This window comes from Acipenser ruthenus, chromosome 37 (assembly GCF_902713425.1).
Source record: "Acipenser ruthenus chromosome 37, fAciRut3.2 maternal haplotype, whole genome shotgun sequence".
Taxonomy (NCBI): Eukaryota; Metazoa; Chordata; class Actinopteri; order Acipenseriformes; family Acipenseridae; genus Acipenser; species Acipenser ruthenus.
This window is the reverse complement of record NC_081225.1, coordinates 9,838,686-9,858,396: the sequence shown is the minus strand read 5'-3', so window position 1 is coordinate 9,858,396 and position 19,711 is coordinate 9,838,686. Positions and strand designations below refer to the sequence as shown.

The 19,711-nt window shown below is 40.2% G+C and overlaps 1 protein-coding gene across 2 annotated transcripts; it reads right to left on the bottom strand.

Moving 5' to 3' along the window:
- Positions 1-3,698: 3,698 nt before the first annotated feature.
- On the bottom strand, positions 3,699-18,195 carry LOC131696503 (beta-2 adrenergic receptor-like). Of its 2 annotated transcripts, none has more exons than XM_059008711.1 (2): positions 16,133-18,195; positions 3,699-7,149 (listed from the first exon to the last, which is right to left on the bottom strand). In XM_059008711.1, exons 1-2 carry the CDS (start codon positions 17,428-17,430, stop codon positions 7,074-7,076), a joined length of 1,374 nt encoding a protein of 457 aa, XP_058864694.1. In that variant the 5' UTR covers positions 17,431-18,195; the 3' UTR covers positions 3,699-7,073. The 2 variants fall into 2 exon arrangements, with proteins under 2 accessions (XP_058864694.1, XP_058864695.1); XM_059008712.1 differs by having other exon boundaries at positions 3,699-7,136; positions 16,133-18,194.
- Positions 18,196-19,711: the final 1,516 nt, after the last annotated feature.

Here is a 19,711-nt window from a genome sequence, read left to right as displayed (position 1 = left end):
CCCAAATCCGACCCGGTTGCTTAACTCATATGCGTCCTGAGATCATTGGAAGCTGCAAATTAGGATCAGCTAAATTGTTTTACAATTCAATCAGCCTTTTAACCGTGTTAAGTACCGGCCACAACACATACGGAAAATACGGCACATTATTATGGTGTCGTCGGTATCTGAATAAATACAATACAATTACAAATGACATTCTCAGGGACCGTAGATTTTCTATAAATTGAGTATTGAGTTGTCACACTTAGGTGAGCTTGAGGGTCGTTTTCTGAATAAGGCTCACGGTTTGTAGACTTTTATTTAGCAGAGAGACTCCAATGCGTTGACATTACAAGCACGCTGTTCTTATATTCAGACACCAGGGGGCGGTGTAAACCACGACTTGTCTGGGTGAAGCGCGTCGATCCTTCCACCACACTATTATTATTATTATTATTATTATTAATAATTTCTTAGCCGACGCCCTTATCCAGGCGACTTACAATTGTTACAAGATATCTCATTATTTTTACGTACAATTACCCATTTGTACAGTTGGGTTTTTACTGGAGCAATCTAAGTAAAGTACCTTGCTCAAGGGTACAGCAGCAGTGTCCCCCACCTGGGATTGAACCCACGACCCTCCGCTCCAGAGTCCAGAGCCCTAAACACTACTCCACACTGCTGCCCTATAGATGCACTATAGATTCCTTTCCTGTGCGTATGTTTTGTTTAGAAATACGAAAACACCAGCAAAGACACCGACACACAATTTTACAAGCGTATTTATAGCATTGTTATTTGATGAATGCTATTTTAGAATGAGCTGCTCTGCGCTTAAATTGAATTATCCAAGAGTGAGTGATTCAGCCGGTAATAAACGTCTACCTGATATTGAGTCTGCCCTCATAAAGTCCAATATGTTGCCATCTAATGAAATTACAGTTCAATATTGACCAAGAGCTTACTAGACAGAGTGTCAGATAGCGTCCCCCATTCTTTAAATGTTTTGTTTGACAACTTTGCAAACGATTACAAATTCAATGGGTTTAGTTTTGTTCAATTAAATTTTTTTTTAAATGTGACTGAAGAAGATGTCTAGGATTTGACCGGGCAGAACTCTCTCCCGTGGGTCTGCCGCGGCCGCTGCGCTTGTTGAAGATGTTGAACACTTTCTAATTTAAAGCCAACCTCATCATGCTATTTACCTGCTGTGGGTTCAATTCCTTGATTCCTTGCATAGCAGTTTGATCCATTCCTGTATTCTACTATGAAAAAAACACCTGAGCTTGTTACCTAGACACACCGAGGCTAATCAAGCTGGTAGTAAAACCTGGAATGGGTGAAACTGATATGCAACGGGATTCTCAGTGGCATTCCCATATGCATTATATATGACAGTACCGATATGAAACTGAACAGGATATAATAATACACGCAGTGGGACAAGGTTATCAAGGTTGTGGTTCGGTTCTTAAGCCGCTGCAGAGCGGGTCGCGGCTCACATCAATTCATCCACACAGGTGATCAATGTGCCTGCAGTGTCGGCAGACACAGGAAGGGGTTAAAAAAAAAAAAAGGCATTCTCGACCAGTTTTTCCCAAAACAAAAATTATCCGATAGGATCGAGCTGAGCTCAGTCCCGCTTAGGAATCCGGCTAATTGCTTCCATCCAAAAACAACACAGTTCCCTTCAAACGCACAAGGATGAGGACTGTAAGTGAATGCCTTTTTGAAACAGCTGGAACCACGCTGACAAACGTAAGAATTGAAGTCTGTGCTATGTGCACAATGTGTAATTCAAGGTCCTTAAATTAATTATATTTGATTTAAATATCATTTAATTCGTTTAAACCTTTTGTGTACATAATATCTATCTATCTATCTATCTATCTATCTATCTATCTATATCTATATTTTTTTATATATATTAGCATAATTACATTATATTGTTATGGATTGCAATATATTTACCAGAAACATACTGCAATATATTGTAACATATACTTAAAAATATTTTTATTTTCCATTTAATATATTATTTAAAAAAAAAAAAAGTATGTTCTGGATATATTTCATTTCCATAAGGGATGTATTACCACCAATTGATGAAAACTGCTAATAAACAATAGTATTTATTTATGTATTTATTTATTGTAATATGTAGTTTAGACTCGCCAAGGCCTTTTAAGTAAGCACTCGTTTAAAAACAGCATTTAATACAGTTAATAAAGGAAAACGGGGCAATGCTATCTTATGAAGACGTCCCGGATTTTTTTTTTTTTTTTTTTTTTTTTGGGTGTGTGTTTTTAAAAGAAAACCTTACAGGCATGCAGAGCTAGTTATGCTTCATCCCCGGGATGGGTTGTTGTGCTACTCGATGTGCAGTTGAATTGGAATCTACCTTGCCAGCTGTCATTAGACTTCATACAGTCAGGGTGCTGCGTGCATTGTGATAACATGACATGGAATACGCCCTTCCTCTACAAACCACTTGTTAATAGAATGCATGGGCGGAAAACCTCCTCAAACAAACTCGATATGCAAACTCAGCATGAGGAACACCGATGGGAAATCAAAATGCAGTCTCTGTGTGTCAGTCTGCCGGCCAGCCCCCGCTCTCTGATATTCTCTCTGCGCAGCGATGCCACATTCCCAGAATTAAAAACGGGACTTTATTTTTGTCTACTTCTTCTTCAATTAAACTCTGAAACAGTTTAAATAAGTATAAAACCATCATAATCGAAAAATTAAACATTTATGAAAATGGTCCAGGAAGCTAAACAGAATATCAATTATTAGACACATAATCAAAATTATTAAAAAAATCTATACGCTTCTTTGTATAATACATTACTGTGCTGTCAACTTGCTGAGAACACACTTACAAAAAATGTGAATACAAAACAGCAAAACCGGGCTGAAAACTGGGACAATGCCCGTTTTTTTCCGAGACGTCTGGTAACCCCATCTGTGTTTGGAGCCCACCCCGTTAAGTCACAGCTGTACAGCACACGTTAGGTGTAATTTCTTACGCTAATAACTCCTGATCAAAATGACAAGGACTGTTCAAATCCCATTCTACCACAGCACAGCCTGTAAGAGCCAGACAGCAAGCCTTAAGCATTAGGCTTGATTAAGACCTTATTGTAGCATTAGATCATTCTTTCACCCTAGTCATGCAAACAGGTGATTCTATTGAGCTATTCCTTCTGCTAATATACAGAGAGAGAGAGAGAGAGGGAGAAGGAGAGAGAGAGAGAGAGAGAGAGAGAGAGAGAGGGAGAGGAGAGGGGGAGAGGGAGAGGGGGAGAGGAGAGGGGGAGAGGGAGAGGGAGAGAGAGAGCACATCCAGCTGATTTGAAACAAGTCAACAAACATCTGCTTGGATTTGTGGTGATCGCTGCTTTTCTTGGACTCTGTGCAGAACAGCGATCCACACAATCCCCAGCAGCTGTTTCTTCACTCACTTCGCTCTGAATGGTAAATCCACACCAATGAAGCTCACATGTAGAGAGCTCAATCCAAATACTTGAATAATGGGTTGGGCTGGCTCTACCGTCCATCAGGCTATTAGTGAGGTGAAAGGAGTCAAAATAAAGAAGCGAGGGAAACAAAACTGCAATAAAAGGGCACTTGGAAGATTTTTGTTCTGCAAACTAGAGCAATACATATTTATATCAACCCTTCAAAGGAACTTGACTGGACATCAGACAAAGCAACACACAACAACACGTAGTTTCTGCAATTTCTATATTTTTTTATATATTGATATTTATTTTTAAATAGACTTTGCTTTTCCACTTATATACAAGAAGAGAGATATTATTTACACAGTACTGTACACATTACTTAGCAGGGACCCCGAGCATTAGCACTGGCAGCTACAGCTCACAACAAAAGTTTCGCATCACCTAGAATTTTAATACTGAGGCAAAATACAAAATAAACCATATGAACAATTTCTTTTATTTAACATCATGTAATCAAAGAAAACTACAAAATGATGTTGCAAAAGTCTTCCCGAAGCCATAATAGTGGGATTTCGAAATGTCACATTTTTTAGTTGTGTGTTAGTTTTTCGTTATGTGCTGGCATCTGTAAAACTACAAAGCGGTGTGTAATTCAATGTGCTAACGCAGCGTTACTCAGCAGGTTCCATTCGACTTCATGAAGCAATATTTAGTTCATTCTATGGGGTGATGCAAAACATTTGGCCACAGCTGTAGAGTCTGGTAATAAACCTGTCAACTAGACCACACAAGCTACTGTACTTGTTAGCTGAGTAATGCATTTCAGAGGAAGTATATTGACGAGTATTTTACCACTGATAGGCTTGGCAGTTTGAATATGGGGGGTCTAATATGTGTATGGCAGTTTGAATATGGGGGGTCTAATATGTGTATGGTAGTTTGAATATGGGGGTCTAATATGTGTATGGCAGTTTGAATATGGGGGGTCTAATATGTGTATGGCAGTTTGAATATGGGGGTCTAAGATGTGTATGGCAGTTTGAATATGGGGGTCTAATATGTGTATGGCAGTTTGAATATGGGGGGTCTAATATGTGTATGGCAGTTTGAATATGGGGGTCTAATATGTGTATGGCAGTTTGAATATGGGGGGTCTAATATGTGTATGGTAGTTTGAATATGGGGGGTCTAATATGTGTATGGTAGTTTGAATATGGGGGTCTAAGATGTGTATGGTAGTTTGAATATGGGGGGTCTAATATGTGTATATCAGTTTGAATATGGGGGTCTAATATGTGTATGGTAGTTTGAATATGGGGGTCTAATATGTGTATGGCAGTTTGAATATGGGGGTCTAATATGTGTATGGCAGTTTGAATATGGGGGTCTAATATGTGTATGGCAGTTTGAATATGGGGGTCTAATATGTGTATATCAGTTTGAATATGGGGGTCTAATATGTGTATGGTAGTTTGAATATGGGGGGTCTAATATGTGTATGGTAGTTTGAATATGGGGGGTCTAATATGTGTATGGCAGTTTGAATATGGGGGTCTAATATGTGTATGGTAGTTTGAATATGGGGGTCTAAGATGTGTATAGCAGTTTGAATATGGGGGGTCTAATATGTGTATGGTAGTTTGAATATGGGGGTCTAATATGTGTATGGTAGTTTGAATATGGGGGTCTAATATGTGTATGGCAGTTTGAATATGGGGGGTCTAATATGTGTATGGCAGTTTGAATATGGGGGGTCTAATATGTGTATGGCAGTTTGAATATGGGGGGTCTAATATGTGTATGGCAGTTTGAATATGGGGGGTCTAATATGTGTATGGCAGTTTGAATATGGGGGGTCTAATATGTGTATATCAGTCCTGCTCTGGGGAAACAATAGGTATATAAAAAAAAAGGATTTCCATTACATGAGAGTAGATGTTAAAACTTCATGCCGATTTGAACTCTCGCCAAGACAAGCACCAACTAAGTCGTAGCTTTACAGTAAACTAATGTGATTAATCTGCGTCTCCATCCATTTGCGTTTCCTTCCATCTGATGATGTAGATATCCTTCTGCCTGGTGTTGATGGCTGAAGTGTAATGCTGGCTCCAGGGATCAGCTTATTTTGCCTGTGTTAAACATCTAGACTGAAAGCATTTTTTTATTTTAATTTGATTTTACTTGGAATATCCAGGTTTCCACACTAATCGGTTTGTTTAGAGAATGCGTGCCATTGTCCAGGGTTAGGGTTATCATATGACCCCCAGGACAGTTTAGGGCAATTCAGGCTTTTTAAACCCCATTGCATTCTGGTAAGTGTAGTCCTGCTGTGAAAGGAACCTGAGACAGGTAAAACATCCCAGAATGCATTGCGACATGAGTTGAAAAGCCTGAACTGGATTAAACTGTCCCAGTGTACATGGAGTCATAGAGGAGCTCCTCAAATGCTCTTCAATGACCGGTCACCAGTGGCCCCCACAGTGGCAACGCTTCTGTGCTGGCTAAGAGGCAATGGTAGCACAACTACAGCTGTGATTCTGCTATCACTAGATTCCCACACCACTCGCCTCCACCTCACATTTTTAAAGATAACCCCTAACACTATATCAAAATAAAAATCAACATTATTCATACCTTATTTTAAATACTGACATACAATATTCAATACAAAAAAAAAAAAAAGCAAAGCTAAGATTTTAAAATAATAAGTTAGGCACAATATTCCTGAACATGTCAACAAAGGGTTAATTTAAAAGGCGCACTCCCTCAAAATTCCGGAATCGGAATTGCAAAAGAACAGAAAGGTGTCACGCGGCTGCTTTGTGCTCGCCGCACGTTTGCAGCGACAGCTTCGAAAAAGCAGGACTTCAACAGGAATGTAAAATCGTTTTCAGGGAGTTCCGTTTTTTTTTTTTCAATCCAGGTGGTTTACCACATCTGTACTGGAGTTTCATGCGTCCTCTGAGAGCGAGTTCTGTCCTTTAGAGTCACACCGTCACAACAGCACAGCTTTTGAGTCCTCAGTCCCAGCCAATGGTAGTTCATATCATAGTGTCTGGGTTTCCTTTCAGTTGCATTACACAAGTATCTTCAGGGATAGTGCAGAGAGAACCAATGCAATTGTCTTGTACAGAGGGACAATGGTAGCGCAAGGGCAACTACAATGCAACTAGGCTGCCACTGATAGAATGGTACCACAGTACTCTATGTATGGCAAATCCCATATGATCTTCCATGGCAGTGCAATGGTCCTGCACTATGCTACAATAAGATAAGGCTGGAAGAATAGTCAATGAGAACATTTTCACAGTTTGACATACCAACAGTGTCACTGTAGTACGGACACACAATCCACACTGCTGGTAATCCATTGCAGTCCCATGGTACCATATCAGTACCAGACAGACAGACAGACAGTGTGCATCCCTATCAAGACCTGCTCCGATATCTACCCCACAATGCACTGGGAGAGCTTCTCCGCAGGGTGACTGCTGCTGCTGCTGCTTCTCAGGGGGGGTGGAGCTAGGTCCAGCCAATCGCCAACGTCTGTTTCGTCTGATCAGCCAATCACCATCCCTTGATGATGATGATGATGATGATGATGATGCGTTCCTCAGGTTAACCAACCGGAATGCAGTCCACTTCCAGGCAGCCTATTTCTGATTGGCCATCTTCTTCTGACTGTAAACAGAAACTGACAATGTAGGTACCTGGTTAACATACATTTGCAAAGCAGAGATTCTTTATCCATTTTCCTATATGCTTTCGAAAACAATTTAGGAGAGCAATTAACATGTTGCGGCTTCTCCATGATTACAACATGAATTCACTGTGTTTTTAATGCAAGTTAATATGTTGTGTGCAGAGTGGGTCTTATTGCTTTTGGCTGCTCAAACTGACCCAGGGATGGAAATAAGACTCCCATTGCATAGCAGTTTGATGCGGTCCTGGTTTTACTAGGAGATTAATAAGGCACACCTGAGCTTTACCTAAACACACTGTGGCTAATCAAGCTTGTAGTAAAATCTGGAATGGGTGCAACCGCTATACAATAGGAGTCTTATTTCCATCCCTGTTGACCACTCCTGTAAAAGGAGACACCCTACTCATGCTGTATTAAAAACCATTCTACCTCGGGTTGAAAACCCTGCTGCCCCTGACTGGTAACGGGGGTTCAGGAGAAAAGTGGGAGAACCCGGATCAAATGGGATTGGTGATCAAACAAAGATCAAACTCACAAGCTGCTATTAAAACACAAGCATTGCGCCCTATGTTCTATGCAGGAGATGACATCAAACGCCCAGGATAAGATGTACTGTGATTTTGACAGTGACAGTCTGAGCTCATACGGCATGTGATTCATTATATATTCCTCCATGTGTTTTCATCACACTTGCTTGTGCTTTACCATGCATCCACTGTGCTTTACTAAAGGTCGCTTTCCAATGGTGCACAGCAGAGAAGTTTTACAAGAGTCAGCATTGGGGGAGCACTGAAAAAAAATGCAGTGTGATGACAGACAGCTGGAGAAGGAAGGAAGGAAGGAAGGAAGGAAGGAAGGAAGGAAGGAAGGAAGGAAGGAAGGAAGGAAGGATGGGGAATGTCATTTATATGCAGGTTTCTATAATAATAATTAGCATGCAGGGGCACAGCTTCACACTGCAAACAGCACCATGACCTGGGCAGCTTTGCATGCACTTGTCATTTTTATCCCTACTGTAATCAGTGTAAAAATAAGACCGTCAAATGAAACAGATATTTATACAGCGCCTGTCGCGTTTAGAAAATCTTAGAATCCCAGCTCGGGTACCTTTTTTGTCTGAAGAATTATACAGTTTTCAAATGATAAAATCTATACACATGAGCTGTACAATAAAACAAGGCTTTCCTGTTCCATGACTTGAATGACAGAATTGTTCTGTAACGATGTATTTTAGGATGCGACGTCCATGAGTCAGAAAAGCACTCGTTTGTTTTTACACACCAAGTGGCAAATCGCCAAAAAACGAATGCTTTTAACAACAGTGTCGTCGCTCCTGTTCACCAGAGAAACAGCCTGCCCCCTCGATTGCTCAAACCTGAAGACTATGTTAACAGACAGCTAGGCAGAGATCAGCATGCAGCTACCGACACCAGCAATAAGACACGAAACCCACAAGCAGAGGAGAGCCTGAAGCCTATAGGGAAGTCAACCAAGGTCAGCACTTTAGCGACATAAACAAAAATGCTATCCTTCTTCCTTAATGATAAGATCTGGTACGTTTTTTGTTTAAAAATGAACCCCTGTCTAAAACCGTTGCCTCTCTCTCACTCTAGCATTCTTTAGATACCAAAACGGCGATCTTATCAACCATCGCGTGTTGGGACAGGTGAAGATAAACAAGATGGCTTTTTTATCCTTTAAAACACACACACACACACACAAGCAAAACAACCCCTATCTACCGCCCCCTCGCCTCTTTTCCACACATTAAAAACATTTCCATAGAGGCCACATTTTCAAAGGGTTTGCACCAATAAACCCCTGTTGTTTTCTGAAAAAAGGATGTTTCACGTTGGTGTAACAAAACTGATAAACGAACCTGAGAGATCTTGAATTGCGGAACATAAAAATGTTACAATGATCGCCCAATTCCCAGGAGCTGGTTGATCTCAGAACCTTATCAAGGATACCAGTGATTCAGCGTCAGCAGCGTGGCTAGGTTTCTCATTCCATACCCTCACCGCTCCCTGTGTGAAGAAGTGTGCCCTACCCTCTGTGCTAAGTAAGCCTCCACTCCAACTGTGTCCTCTGGTCCTGGTCTCTATGCTGCACTTAAAGTATTGGCTGGAACTATTTCAATTCTTAATCCGGAGTTTACATTTGAATTATGGTGGTGCTGTTGAGGTAACCCTGGGATAAACACAGATATCCTGTGTGATTTGGCCCGCACCTTGCCCGAATGCATCCTGCCATCCCACTGTAAGTTTGGAGATAGCACTTGGTTTCCTGCTCTTATTCAATTTGACCATTTTTCCGCTGGCTCGTCCGAGCCACGGGGCCCCCAGGTCATCACGGTGCGGGTGGTTTTTCCACTGGCTATTTGTCAAACCACGCAAGAACCAAACCGTGAAACTCTGGCCTCACAGCACAACTGAATCCTCGCTGTGTAATCATGGCTGCGTTTCAGTTATATATATATATGAAGAACGACAATGAAGAAAAACACAAGCATAACCTCTGAACCCGCCATTCTCAACTCAAACACAACGCCTCTTAACACCGCATCAACTACATGAGACTCGACTCGTTCATTGCGTGTGGCGTCAGCTGCAGTGGAAACACAGCCTGGCTCCTCCTAGCCCGTGCCGGACTGGCTCAGTGCGGCCCCGGCGCTGCACGGTTGTACAGTGGAAAAGGGGTATCGGTTCCTTCCTGTGTTACAGTGAACAGGATCCTCAACTCCTGACCCCACCTATAGTTCCTATGTGTGGTATATAGAACCCAAATGGCTCAGGTTGGGTCCTGTTATCTGTAACACAGGAAGGTGTTTTTTTTTTAATATGCTGTGTACATACAGTTGTAAAAATAAAACAAAACACAAATACATATTCAATTATACACAAGCAGCTTTATTACCAAAGTTCAGAACGTCGGCTAGCTTATGATGCAATAACCATGGCAGCAAAAGCCTAGAAGTACCTCCACTGTTTGTTGTCAAGCACGCTTTCCCTTGACAGATATAAAAGGTGCGTTGAGCAACGTTTCATATTTTTTAATTGGTTTGCGGATGAGAATACATAACAACAGCAGAACTGGACAAGGGTTTCAAACACACTGAGCCAACACTTAAAAAAAAAAATTAGGCGATCTTTTAGAGACAGGTGTTGACTCACAAAACATTCAAACCCTGGAACGTTAAAGTGAGCACATACTGACTGCTGCAGGCAACCTTGAATGACTTTCTCTGCTTCTGATCCTCCAAATTTTCAGCACACGGGTCACTGCAATGTCAATGCAGTGGTTGTGTATTACACTAAGGGGCAATGGTAGCACAGGAATAGAAGAGGTACAAAGGGATGAGGCTGCCATTGGTAGAATGGTACCACAGTATGCTAGCTATGCTCTTCCCAAATAAAATTGCAATACAGACAGACAGACAGACAGTGGCACTACAATGGCAGACAGACAGACAGCTATTTCTAACTCCAAAGACAGCAAGAGAGAGAGAGAGAGTAGCACAGGTATAGGGCATCTACATTGGGATGAGGCTGCCATTGTTAGAATGGTACCACAGTATGCTAACAACCAATACAAAGCAAACCAATACAATATCATTTGAATGCTGAGGTTAGCATTAAACAATTGCACACAGTTATAGTTTTTGATATCGGTGCCACTAAATGTACAGTCTGGTGCAGCTGTCTGATCAAACTGTGCAAAATGCTAAAAGTGATCAAAACCAAACACCCTGCACAACACAACGTATTAACAAATTACAAATCGCTGATTGGACTTCCAGGAAATATAAAGAGTGATGGTGTTGTTTTTTAACTTTGAAAACACTGTGTTTGAGAAATAAAAGATAAATGGACACGGGTGTAGTTATTAGTATTAGTTTGCCTGTCTGCGGTTTTGAGTGGCGTTATCTAATTTTGCTTCATAAAGTCGAATGAAACCTGCTGAATAATGTTACGTTAACATATTGAATTGCACACTGCTTTGGAGTTTTCCATACACTTAACAAAATACTGTACTACTATTATGGCTTCCGTTAGACTTTCGTAGTTTCTTTGATTACATGATATTAAATAAAAAATCGAAATTATGTTCATATAGTTTTTTTTTTTTTTTACTATGTCGCAGTCCTAAAATTCTAGGTGATGCAAAACGTTTGACCTCGTATGCATTTGTCACCTATGAGGTCACTGTACTGTACACAGTAATTTTACAGCATGTTTGGCTGTGTAGTATACTAAACTTATGTACAACGCTGCAAAATCTTTATGTAAATATCTACATGCGGAGAATTCCTCTGTAAAATCTTAGCGCAGATGTCAAATAGAAGCCCAGGATAGCGCCAGGACAAGAAATCCTCTTTGGGATTGAGCTGCAGGGAAGGGACAGTTGCTGGAAGATAATGGTTGCAATCACCGTGGTGAATGGAAGCGATTCACCATAGGTCATTTTCATCTACTCAAGAGATGACACCTTCTCAGATTCACAGCTAACAGCCTTGTCTTGTTCCCTAATCCCGCTGCTGTCTCTCCTTCTCAACCTGCTGCGGATCATTTATTCTGCACTGTCTACATCGACAGCACATTACAGTACCTTGAATTGTACTGTAATAAGTAACGTATTGGTTTTTTTTTTCTGTTTTGACAAAATGCGAGAAAAAATAGACGTTCCCTAAAAGTGAATTGATCTTTAGCTGCAGGGACACATGCTTTCTGCCCCTTTGAAACCTGACACAGATATGCATACTCCTGTATCAGTGGGAAAAACGTAACCTTATAACTCTACAGTATTAAATAGCTCGTAGAGACACATTTATTTTACAGACAGTGGTTTCAATTAGTTTGGATAACAGGTTAGTATTTTAACTCTTTATTTTGCTCTTATTTGAATGTGATCTTATTTTCTACTGATTTTTACTGTACTTTATAACTGCTCTTATCTGTAATGTGATATTGTGTAATGTGATATTTTGCAATGTGATACTTTGTACTGTGATATTTTGTAGTCGCCCTGGATAATAATAATAATAATAATAATAATAATAATAATAATAATAATAATAATAATAATAATAATACATATTGATCACTGCATGACCTTTACAAAAAATGCGACCTATATTATGCTACTGCGTAATTTCCCTTATAAAAGTTTCTCACAGTAAAAGTGCATCAGATTGTAATAGAACACAGTGAAAGTATGGTAAAGCATGGGGAAGCATTGTAAAGCCCAGAGAGGTGTGAGCAAACCATGATAAACTATAGAAAATGCATGGGAAAGGTGAAAATTGACAGTGCTAAACTTTTATAACACTGATGCAAGTATCAAGTGTGAAGTGTTTTCTAAAATGCATAAAGTTACAATATTATAAAAACAATGACGTGTTTATGTGTAATTTCATCTCGGGGGATCTCCAAAAGAAACCTCTTGTTTATTTCTCCATCAGATCCCCTTGATGGAATTACATCATTATATACCATAGTGCCTGCCATCTCTCTATATATCCTCTATATACCTGCAGCATTGCATGCTTTAGATGACAGCTTTTTTTTACTGTATTTCCAGTTATATTTAGCCATTATTGAAACACATAAATATGCATCTCTCTCTCTCTCTCTGTCTCTCTCTCTCTCTCTCTCTCTCTCTCTCTCTCTGTCTCTCTCTCTCTCTGCCTCTCTCTCTCTCTCTCTCTCTCTCTCTCTCTCTCTCTCTCTCTCTCTCTCTCTCACACACACACACACACACACAGCCCGACATTGTTTATACTTGTAAGGTATCTGCATTGGCTCACATTAAGAGCAGATTTATTGTTCCAAATTCTATGATTTCAAGGGTCACCACCATAAAAGTAAGAGCTAAACGAAACATTGTGGTTCCGCATTGAAAGCTTGCTTCTATATAACATCCTTCGAAGTGCCTAAACTAACACAGACCTCATTTAAATTCTCACAAGCATAGGAAAGAAAATCCTTGCAAAGAAAAACTCATACTGTATGCACAGGCACAGCCAGGCTAACCCTTACACAGAGTCTCCCCTAGTAAAGCATAGCCAAGTGTAATAAAGCACAGTGAAAGCAGAGGTAGGCATTGCAAAGCCAGGAGATGTATGGTGAAGCCTATCAAAAGGCATGGCAAACTACGGTACACATAATGAAAGCAGATGGGGAAAACTTTTAAATCACCATGCAATTTTACCGGGGTAAACTTTTACAAAGGAATTCTATTTACACATAGATTCCGTAGATATTTACATATAGATTTTGCAGCCTGGAACATAAGGTATAATATATACCACAAAAAAATGACCATATACTGTATAGTGACCTTGTATGCAACACATGCATGTACATAGAACATGTAACCTGTGTTAAATCATTTCATCTATATGTTATACATGATACAGACATGCCGCGGTGTGGAGTAGTGGTTAGGGCTCTGGACTCTTGACCGGAGGGACGTGGGTTCAATCCCAGGTGGGGGACACTGCTGCTGTACCCTTGAGCAAGGCACTTTACCTAGATTGCTCCAGTAAAAACCCAACTATGTATGTAAAAATAGTGCGATATCTTGTAACAATTGTAAGTCGCCCTGGATAAGGGCGTCTGCTAAGAAATAAATAATAATAAATACATGCAAATACAGACTGTATGTGCTCTCTGTTTCATCAGCATTACCATGTCTATGCTCATTGCCAAGACATTTGCTCCATAAATAAAATTATTTTCGCCTTCCAGTGTTAGACTTGCTGAGATTATTAAACTATGCAACCCTAACAGAAACAGTCCAGCTGTAGACTCTTTTAAAAAAAGTTTACCATTGGCTGCCATGTGTTTTTATAATGCTTCCCTATGCTTCACCGTGCTTTCGCTATGTTTTAGTACACTTTGCTGTGCTTTTACTGTGGGGAAGGTTTATGAGGGTTGTATTGTATTTAACACCCTGATACTGCAGTATGGTTTTGTACAGAAGTGAATGTTTGTCTGTTTGTTTGTTTGTTTTTTTTTAGTTTCTGAAGTTGATAAGAGGAAGCGTTTATGTTTGGAACATTTTTTACCTGTACTTTGGTATAACTTCCTGAAAAAAACAAAACATATAAAGAGGACAAGGTGTTTTTTTTTTTTTGGACTTTGACCTAAGCAGTGATCTTAATAAATTCAACAACAGCCGTTTTGACAAGAAATCTTTCTACATGTCTTCCAGTCAAAATGGGCGTCTGTGAAAGTGCGTTTCGTTGAGTTTTACTAAATGTAGCACTGTTGAGTGTTTCACAGCTTTGACACACACGTCAAATTTACTTGGCAAGCTCCCAAATACAGTAAGGATCCCCAAAAATGTTATTTTATGAATAAAATAGTCCGCTTATTTCAAATGCGTCTAAATTGAGGATCAAACTAGTTCACTAACATATCGAAATATTTATAAAGGGGTCCACTAGATATATATATATATATATTTGGTTTGTCACACTTGTACTTTGCTTGAACAAAAGTTATTGTATTTCTTGCTCTTATTGTATTACTTGTATTGTAACACTTGAAATGTATTTGCTTACGATTGTAAGTCGCCCTGGATAAGGGCGTCTGCTAAGAAATAAATAATAATAATATATATATATATATATATATATATATATATATATATATATATATATATATATATATATATATATATATGTTAGTTTTCATCTTGACATTTTCTATCAATCGATTAATCATTATTAACATAAGGTGATATTTTGTAGTAATAATAATAATAATAATAATAATAATAATAATAATAATAATAATAATAATAATAATAATAATAATGTTATTTACTGCGAATGTTTCATAATGTCAGTTAATGTTTAATACACGTACATTTACTTGCATGTAGGTTGACAGTTTTGAAAACGTTTCCTTACATGTAATTGGAAGTCAGCCAAACTTAGTTATGAATTGCTGTTTGTGTTTTACGGGTTCGGGAGGCTCCTGGCTCTTTCTAATTTGAACATTTCATTTTTCAGCATGCTTATAATTTTCTCTCGTGTGCTGTTTTTTTAACCGGTGTCTGTCACAGCAGTATGAAGCGCATGCTGTGAAGGGAATCTGTTCAGGGAGAGATAAACTTTATCTGTTTTCAGCTGCGTGCAAGGCAGCGATAGCCAGCCCGAGCCTTCTCAATGAAGACACAAAAACACATTTTCCTGCCGCTCAGCACTCCCTTTTATATTTTTATTTATTTATTTTTTATTCTTTCCCGAATTCATCTCAAGGAGTTCAAGTGTATGTCCTGTCGTATGCCGTGCGCTTGCACTAGCTGGAGAAAGTTGCATCGGACGCGACTCTTGTGGAATTGTAGGAACAGCAGGAAATTGTATTTGAACTCATTTGAACTCGTAGTTGACTTGGTGACTCTTTTTGGAAAGCGTTGCCATTACATTTAGTACCGTAGAAAGTTCTGACAAGTAGCCTAATGTGTTTTCCGTTAAGGAAAAGAAAGTCAAAAATAAAGTTTACAAATAAATCTCACTGCGTTAAAACTTATTTAAAACACATTTCTTAGCTGGCTCCTAAATTGTGCTACCTTCTCGTTGGAACTGGAAAAGCCACATTAAAAACAATTCTTAAGAAAATTCTAATATATAAATCTTACATCAAAAATGACTTTTGATAAGTCATTTTTGATGTAAGATTTATTTTATTAAGAAATTGGCAACTATAAAATGCCTTATGATCCATGAGAACATAAGAACATAAGAACATAAGAAAGTTTACAAACGAGAGGAGGCCATTCAGCCCATCTTGCTCGTTTGGTTGTTAGTAGCTTATTGATCCCAGAATCTCATCAAGCAGCTTCTTGAAGGATCCCAGGGTGTCAGCTTCAACAACATTACTGGGGAGTTGGTTCCAGACCTTGAGCCCAGATGACATCCCTATAGCACACCTATATAACAAATTTAATTTAAAAAGACGCTTACATTTCTGTCTCCGTCGTAGCAAAATCACTGAAGTGTGTATTCCCATTGGGACACGGGGCTCTGGGGGAGTGCTGGTCGCTGCGGCTGCTGCTCCGGCTGCTAGCCACGCTCTCCTCCGCCTCCAGCCCCGGCGGGATGGGAGCACGTGTTTGGTAAGGGCCCCCTGGATCCTTGCTACCTCCCGCGTCCCCAGCGAGGCAGGGGCACCGCATCTGAAGCTCCTTGGAAAAGGCGCGCAGCCACGTCTCCGAAACCCAAGGGCAGCGGAGCAGCTTCTTGAAGACCGCGCGGAAATCGGGGCTGCGGCAGTAGATGATCGGGTTCAAGCCGGAGTTGACGTAGCCGAGCCAGTTGAGCGTCAGGAAGACGTGCTTGTCGATGATACCCTTGACGAAGACCTTGATGATGTTGGCCATGAAGAAGGGCAGCCAGCACAGGGTGAAGATGCCCATGATGAGGCCCAGCGTCTTGAGGGCCTTGTGCTCTTTGATGGCTGCCAGCCTGGAAGGCCGACGCTTGGCATGCTTCCCGGGGGCCACGTTGGCCCCCCAGCCATCTCCCAGGTTGTCTTGGAAACGCACCCGGCTCTTCTCGATCAGGTGCACCTGCTTGGACGCGATGACAAAGACGCGGGCGTAGACGAAGATCATGACCAGTAGGGGGATGTAGAAGGAGACGACGGAGGAGGTGATGGCATAGGTCATGTTGGTGACGAAGTCGCAGCAGGTGGGGTCCTGGTAGCATATCCGGGCCTCCTTGTCCGCCTCGTCGCGCCAGTAGTGATTCATGATGGGCAGGAAGGAGATGAGCGCAGACACGGCCCAGATCACACACACGATGACCCGGGCGCGTGCTTTGCTTAGCAGGACCTTGTACCTCAGGGGCGCCGTGATGGCGATGTAGCGGTCCACCGCAATCACACACAGAGTCTCAATGCTGGCCGTCACGCACAGGACGTCCACCGACGTCCACAGCTCACAGGCTGTGGTCCCCAGCAGCCAGTGCTGGGACACCACCAAGGAAGCCCCCAGCGGCACCACCATTATCCCCATGATGAGGTCGGCACAGGCGAGAGACGTGATGAAGATGTTGGTGATGGTCTGCAGGCGAGAGGTCTTGGCAATGGCTATGATGACCAGCAGGTTACCAATAATGATTATCAAGACTATAAAGGTCATCATGGTGGTCAGGAGGGACTGACGCAGCAGTTCAGAGTTGGGGTCAGTCTTGCCAGCGCTGGACGTGTTGGTAATCGCCGTTGGGGTGGCGTTTGGTGTCTGTCTCTCACCACTGAACATTTTGTTTTATCTTAATGAAAATTAGAAGTATATAAGTCCCATCGGGGTTAGTTGTGTTATTCCGTCTTCCTGTGTGTTCTTAAAGCTCCCAGGGCAATCATCTTTTTATTCTTTTAATTATCATTATTATTATTATTTTGGATCTGTTTTTTTTTTAAAAAAGCAAGTTTTTTTCTCCATGTTTATTTTTCTTAATAAACACCTTCGTCCGCACTCTCAACAAAATGTAGATGCTTTTATCTAAGGATTTTTTTTGGTTTGTTTGTTTTGAAATGTGCTTTAAAGAATCTTCCAAGTGTTTCTTTTCTTTCTAATCAATTTTTTGTTTACCAAAAAAAAACAAAAAAAAACAAAAATTTGTTCGTTTACTTAACCCCAGACTTGATTATCTGTCCGAATTCCCATTCCCATTAAATAATACAAATATAATAACAATTTTTGTTATTTATTATTTTTAAATGTCAAGCAGTCCTCCAACTGTCAGATAAAATAATAATAATAATAAATCCTTCTAGTTATAATTTCTCTTGCTCCTTCTCAAATTGTTCTTTTTAGTCCTAAACGCTGGAGAGTTGGAATCGGAGTCCGTGCTCAAATAACAGCACTGATAGAGTCCAGTGAGTTGTTTTCCTCTCCTCCTGATTCATGTTCTCTCTCTTCTCTCAATGTTAGCACTCCAGCAGACAGAGGTTCTCTACTGTCTGCTGCCCCGATTGCACTAGCTTTAATAATCACACTCACAGCTAACAGGGAGGAGTCAATATACGTGGCTCGGCAATGTTACATTTAAAGTGACAGGGTCGAGGGGAGTGGGAGGGGCTGGCACACAAGCCAGTTTGCTCTATCGTCCGGGACACTGTTCAGATTCAAGTTCAGGTCGGAATCTGTAACCGTACTCGAATCGACAGGCCTTTGTTTTATGTTTTGGATTATTTTTTTCCCCTCCTTTTATGACAATATATTTTATTATTAATATTTATTTCTTAGCAGACACCCTTATCGAGGGCGACTTACAATTGTTACAAGATATCACATTATTTTTACATACAATTATACAGTTGGGTTTTTACTGGAGCAATCTAGGTAAAGTACCTTGCTCAAGGGTACAGCAGCAGTGTACCCCCACCTGGGATTGAACCCACGACCCTCCGGTCAAAAGTCCAGAGCCCTAACCACTACTCCACACTGCTGTCCTTGTATGGGCTGTGCACGCTTTAGAATTATGATATTGAAGTTCGTTTAAGAGGCTGAATGGAAGAATGAAAGAAAGAAAGAAAGAAAGAAAGAAAGAAAGAAAGAAAGAAAGAAAGAAAGAAAGAAAGCAATTGATGCTGGTTTAAACTGCTCCCAGATGGGTCAGATTTTATTCCGGTTCAGGCGTGCTGTGATTTGGGTTAGAGTTTCAACCGCACTCCGAGATTAGCAGCCCCTAAACCTTGATTCGTTTATTTTCTTTGTTTTTTGTAACTCGAACAGTTTATTTTGAAACCCTGCTTTGTTTGCTGAATTAGAAGCTCTGTTTGTTTTCCTTTACCATGGCGCGAGTTAGTTCTTAAATTCCCCTTGGCTCAACAGCGTAAACATTTAGAGTGCTGCTGTTGTCTACGTATTAATACATACAGCAGGATCGACGGCATTGATATAAACAGTGGCACTGTAGCATTTTAGTTTGTATACAGCCAATGCTGTGTTTATGCACACAACTGCACATTAGTAACCACTTAATCGTAGGGGTAAAACCACGAATACAGAAATAGGTTAATGCAATCCAGAGTGACTCCCCAGTGCTGTAAAATGCTCTAAAAAATCCAGTTACTGCTTAGAAGATTAACGCTTGGTCCAATCGACTCCTAATGCATGTATCAAACTATATAGATATTAACATTATCACCCTTCATGTAAATGTGCTTTATTTTGCTCTTATCTGCCCCCTATTTTACTGCATTTAATCCTGTACTTCAGAATACTGTAATCTGCCAAGTGTTTAACCTGTAGTACTTTGTATTTAATCATAACCTGATGTAACTATCACTATTTAATCATATCCTGATGTAACTATCACTATTATCTGCTGTATTATTTAATTGTGGTTTGTCACACTTGTACTTTGCTCGAACAAAAGTTATTGTATTTCTTGCTCTTATTGTATTACTTGTATTGTAACACTTAATGTATTTGCTTACGATTGTAAGTCGCCCTGGATAAGGGCGTCTGCTAAGAAATAAATAACAATAATAATAATAATAATAATAATAATAATAATAATAATAATAATAATAAT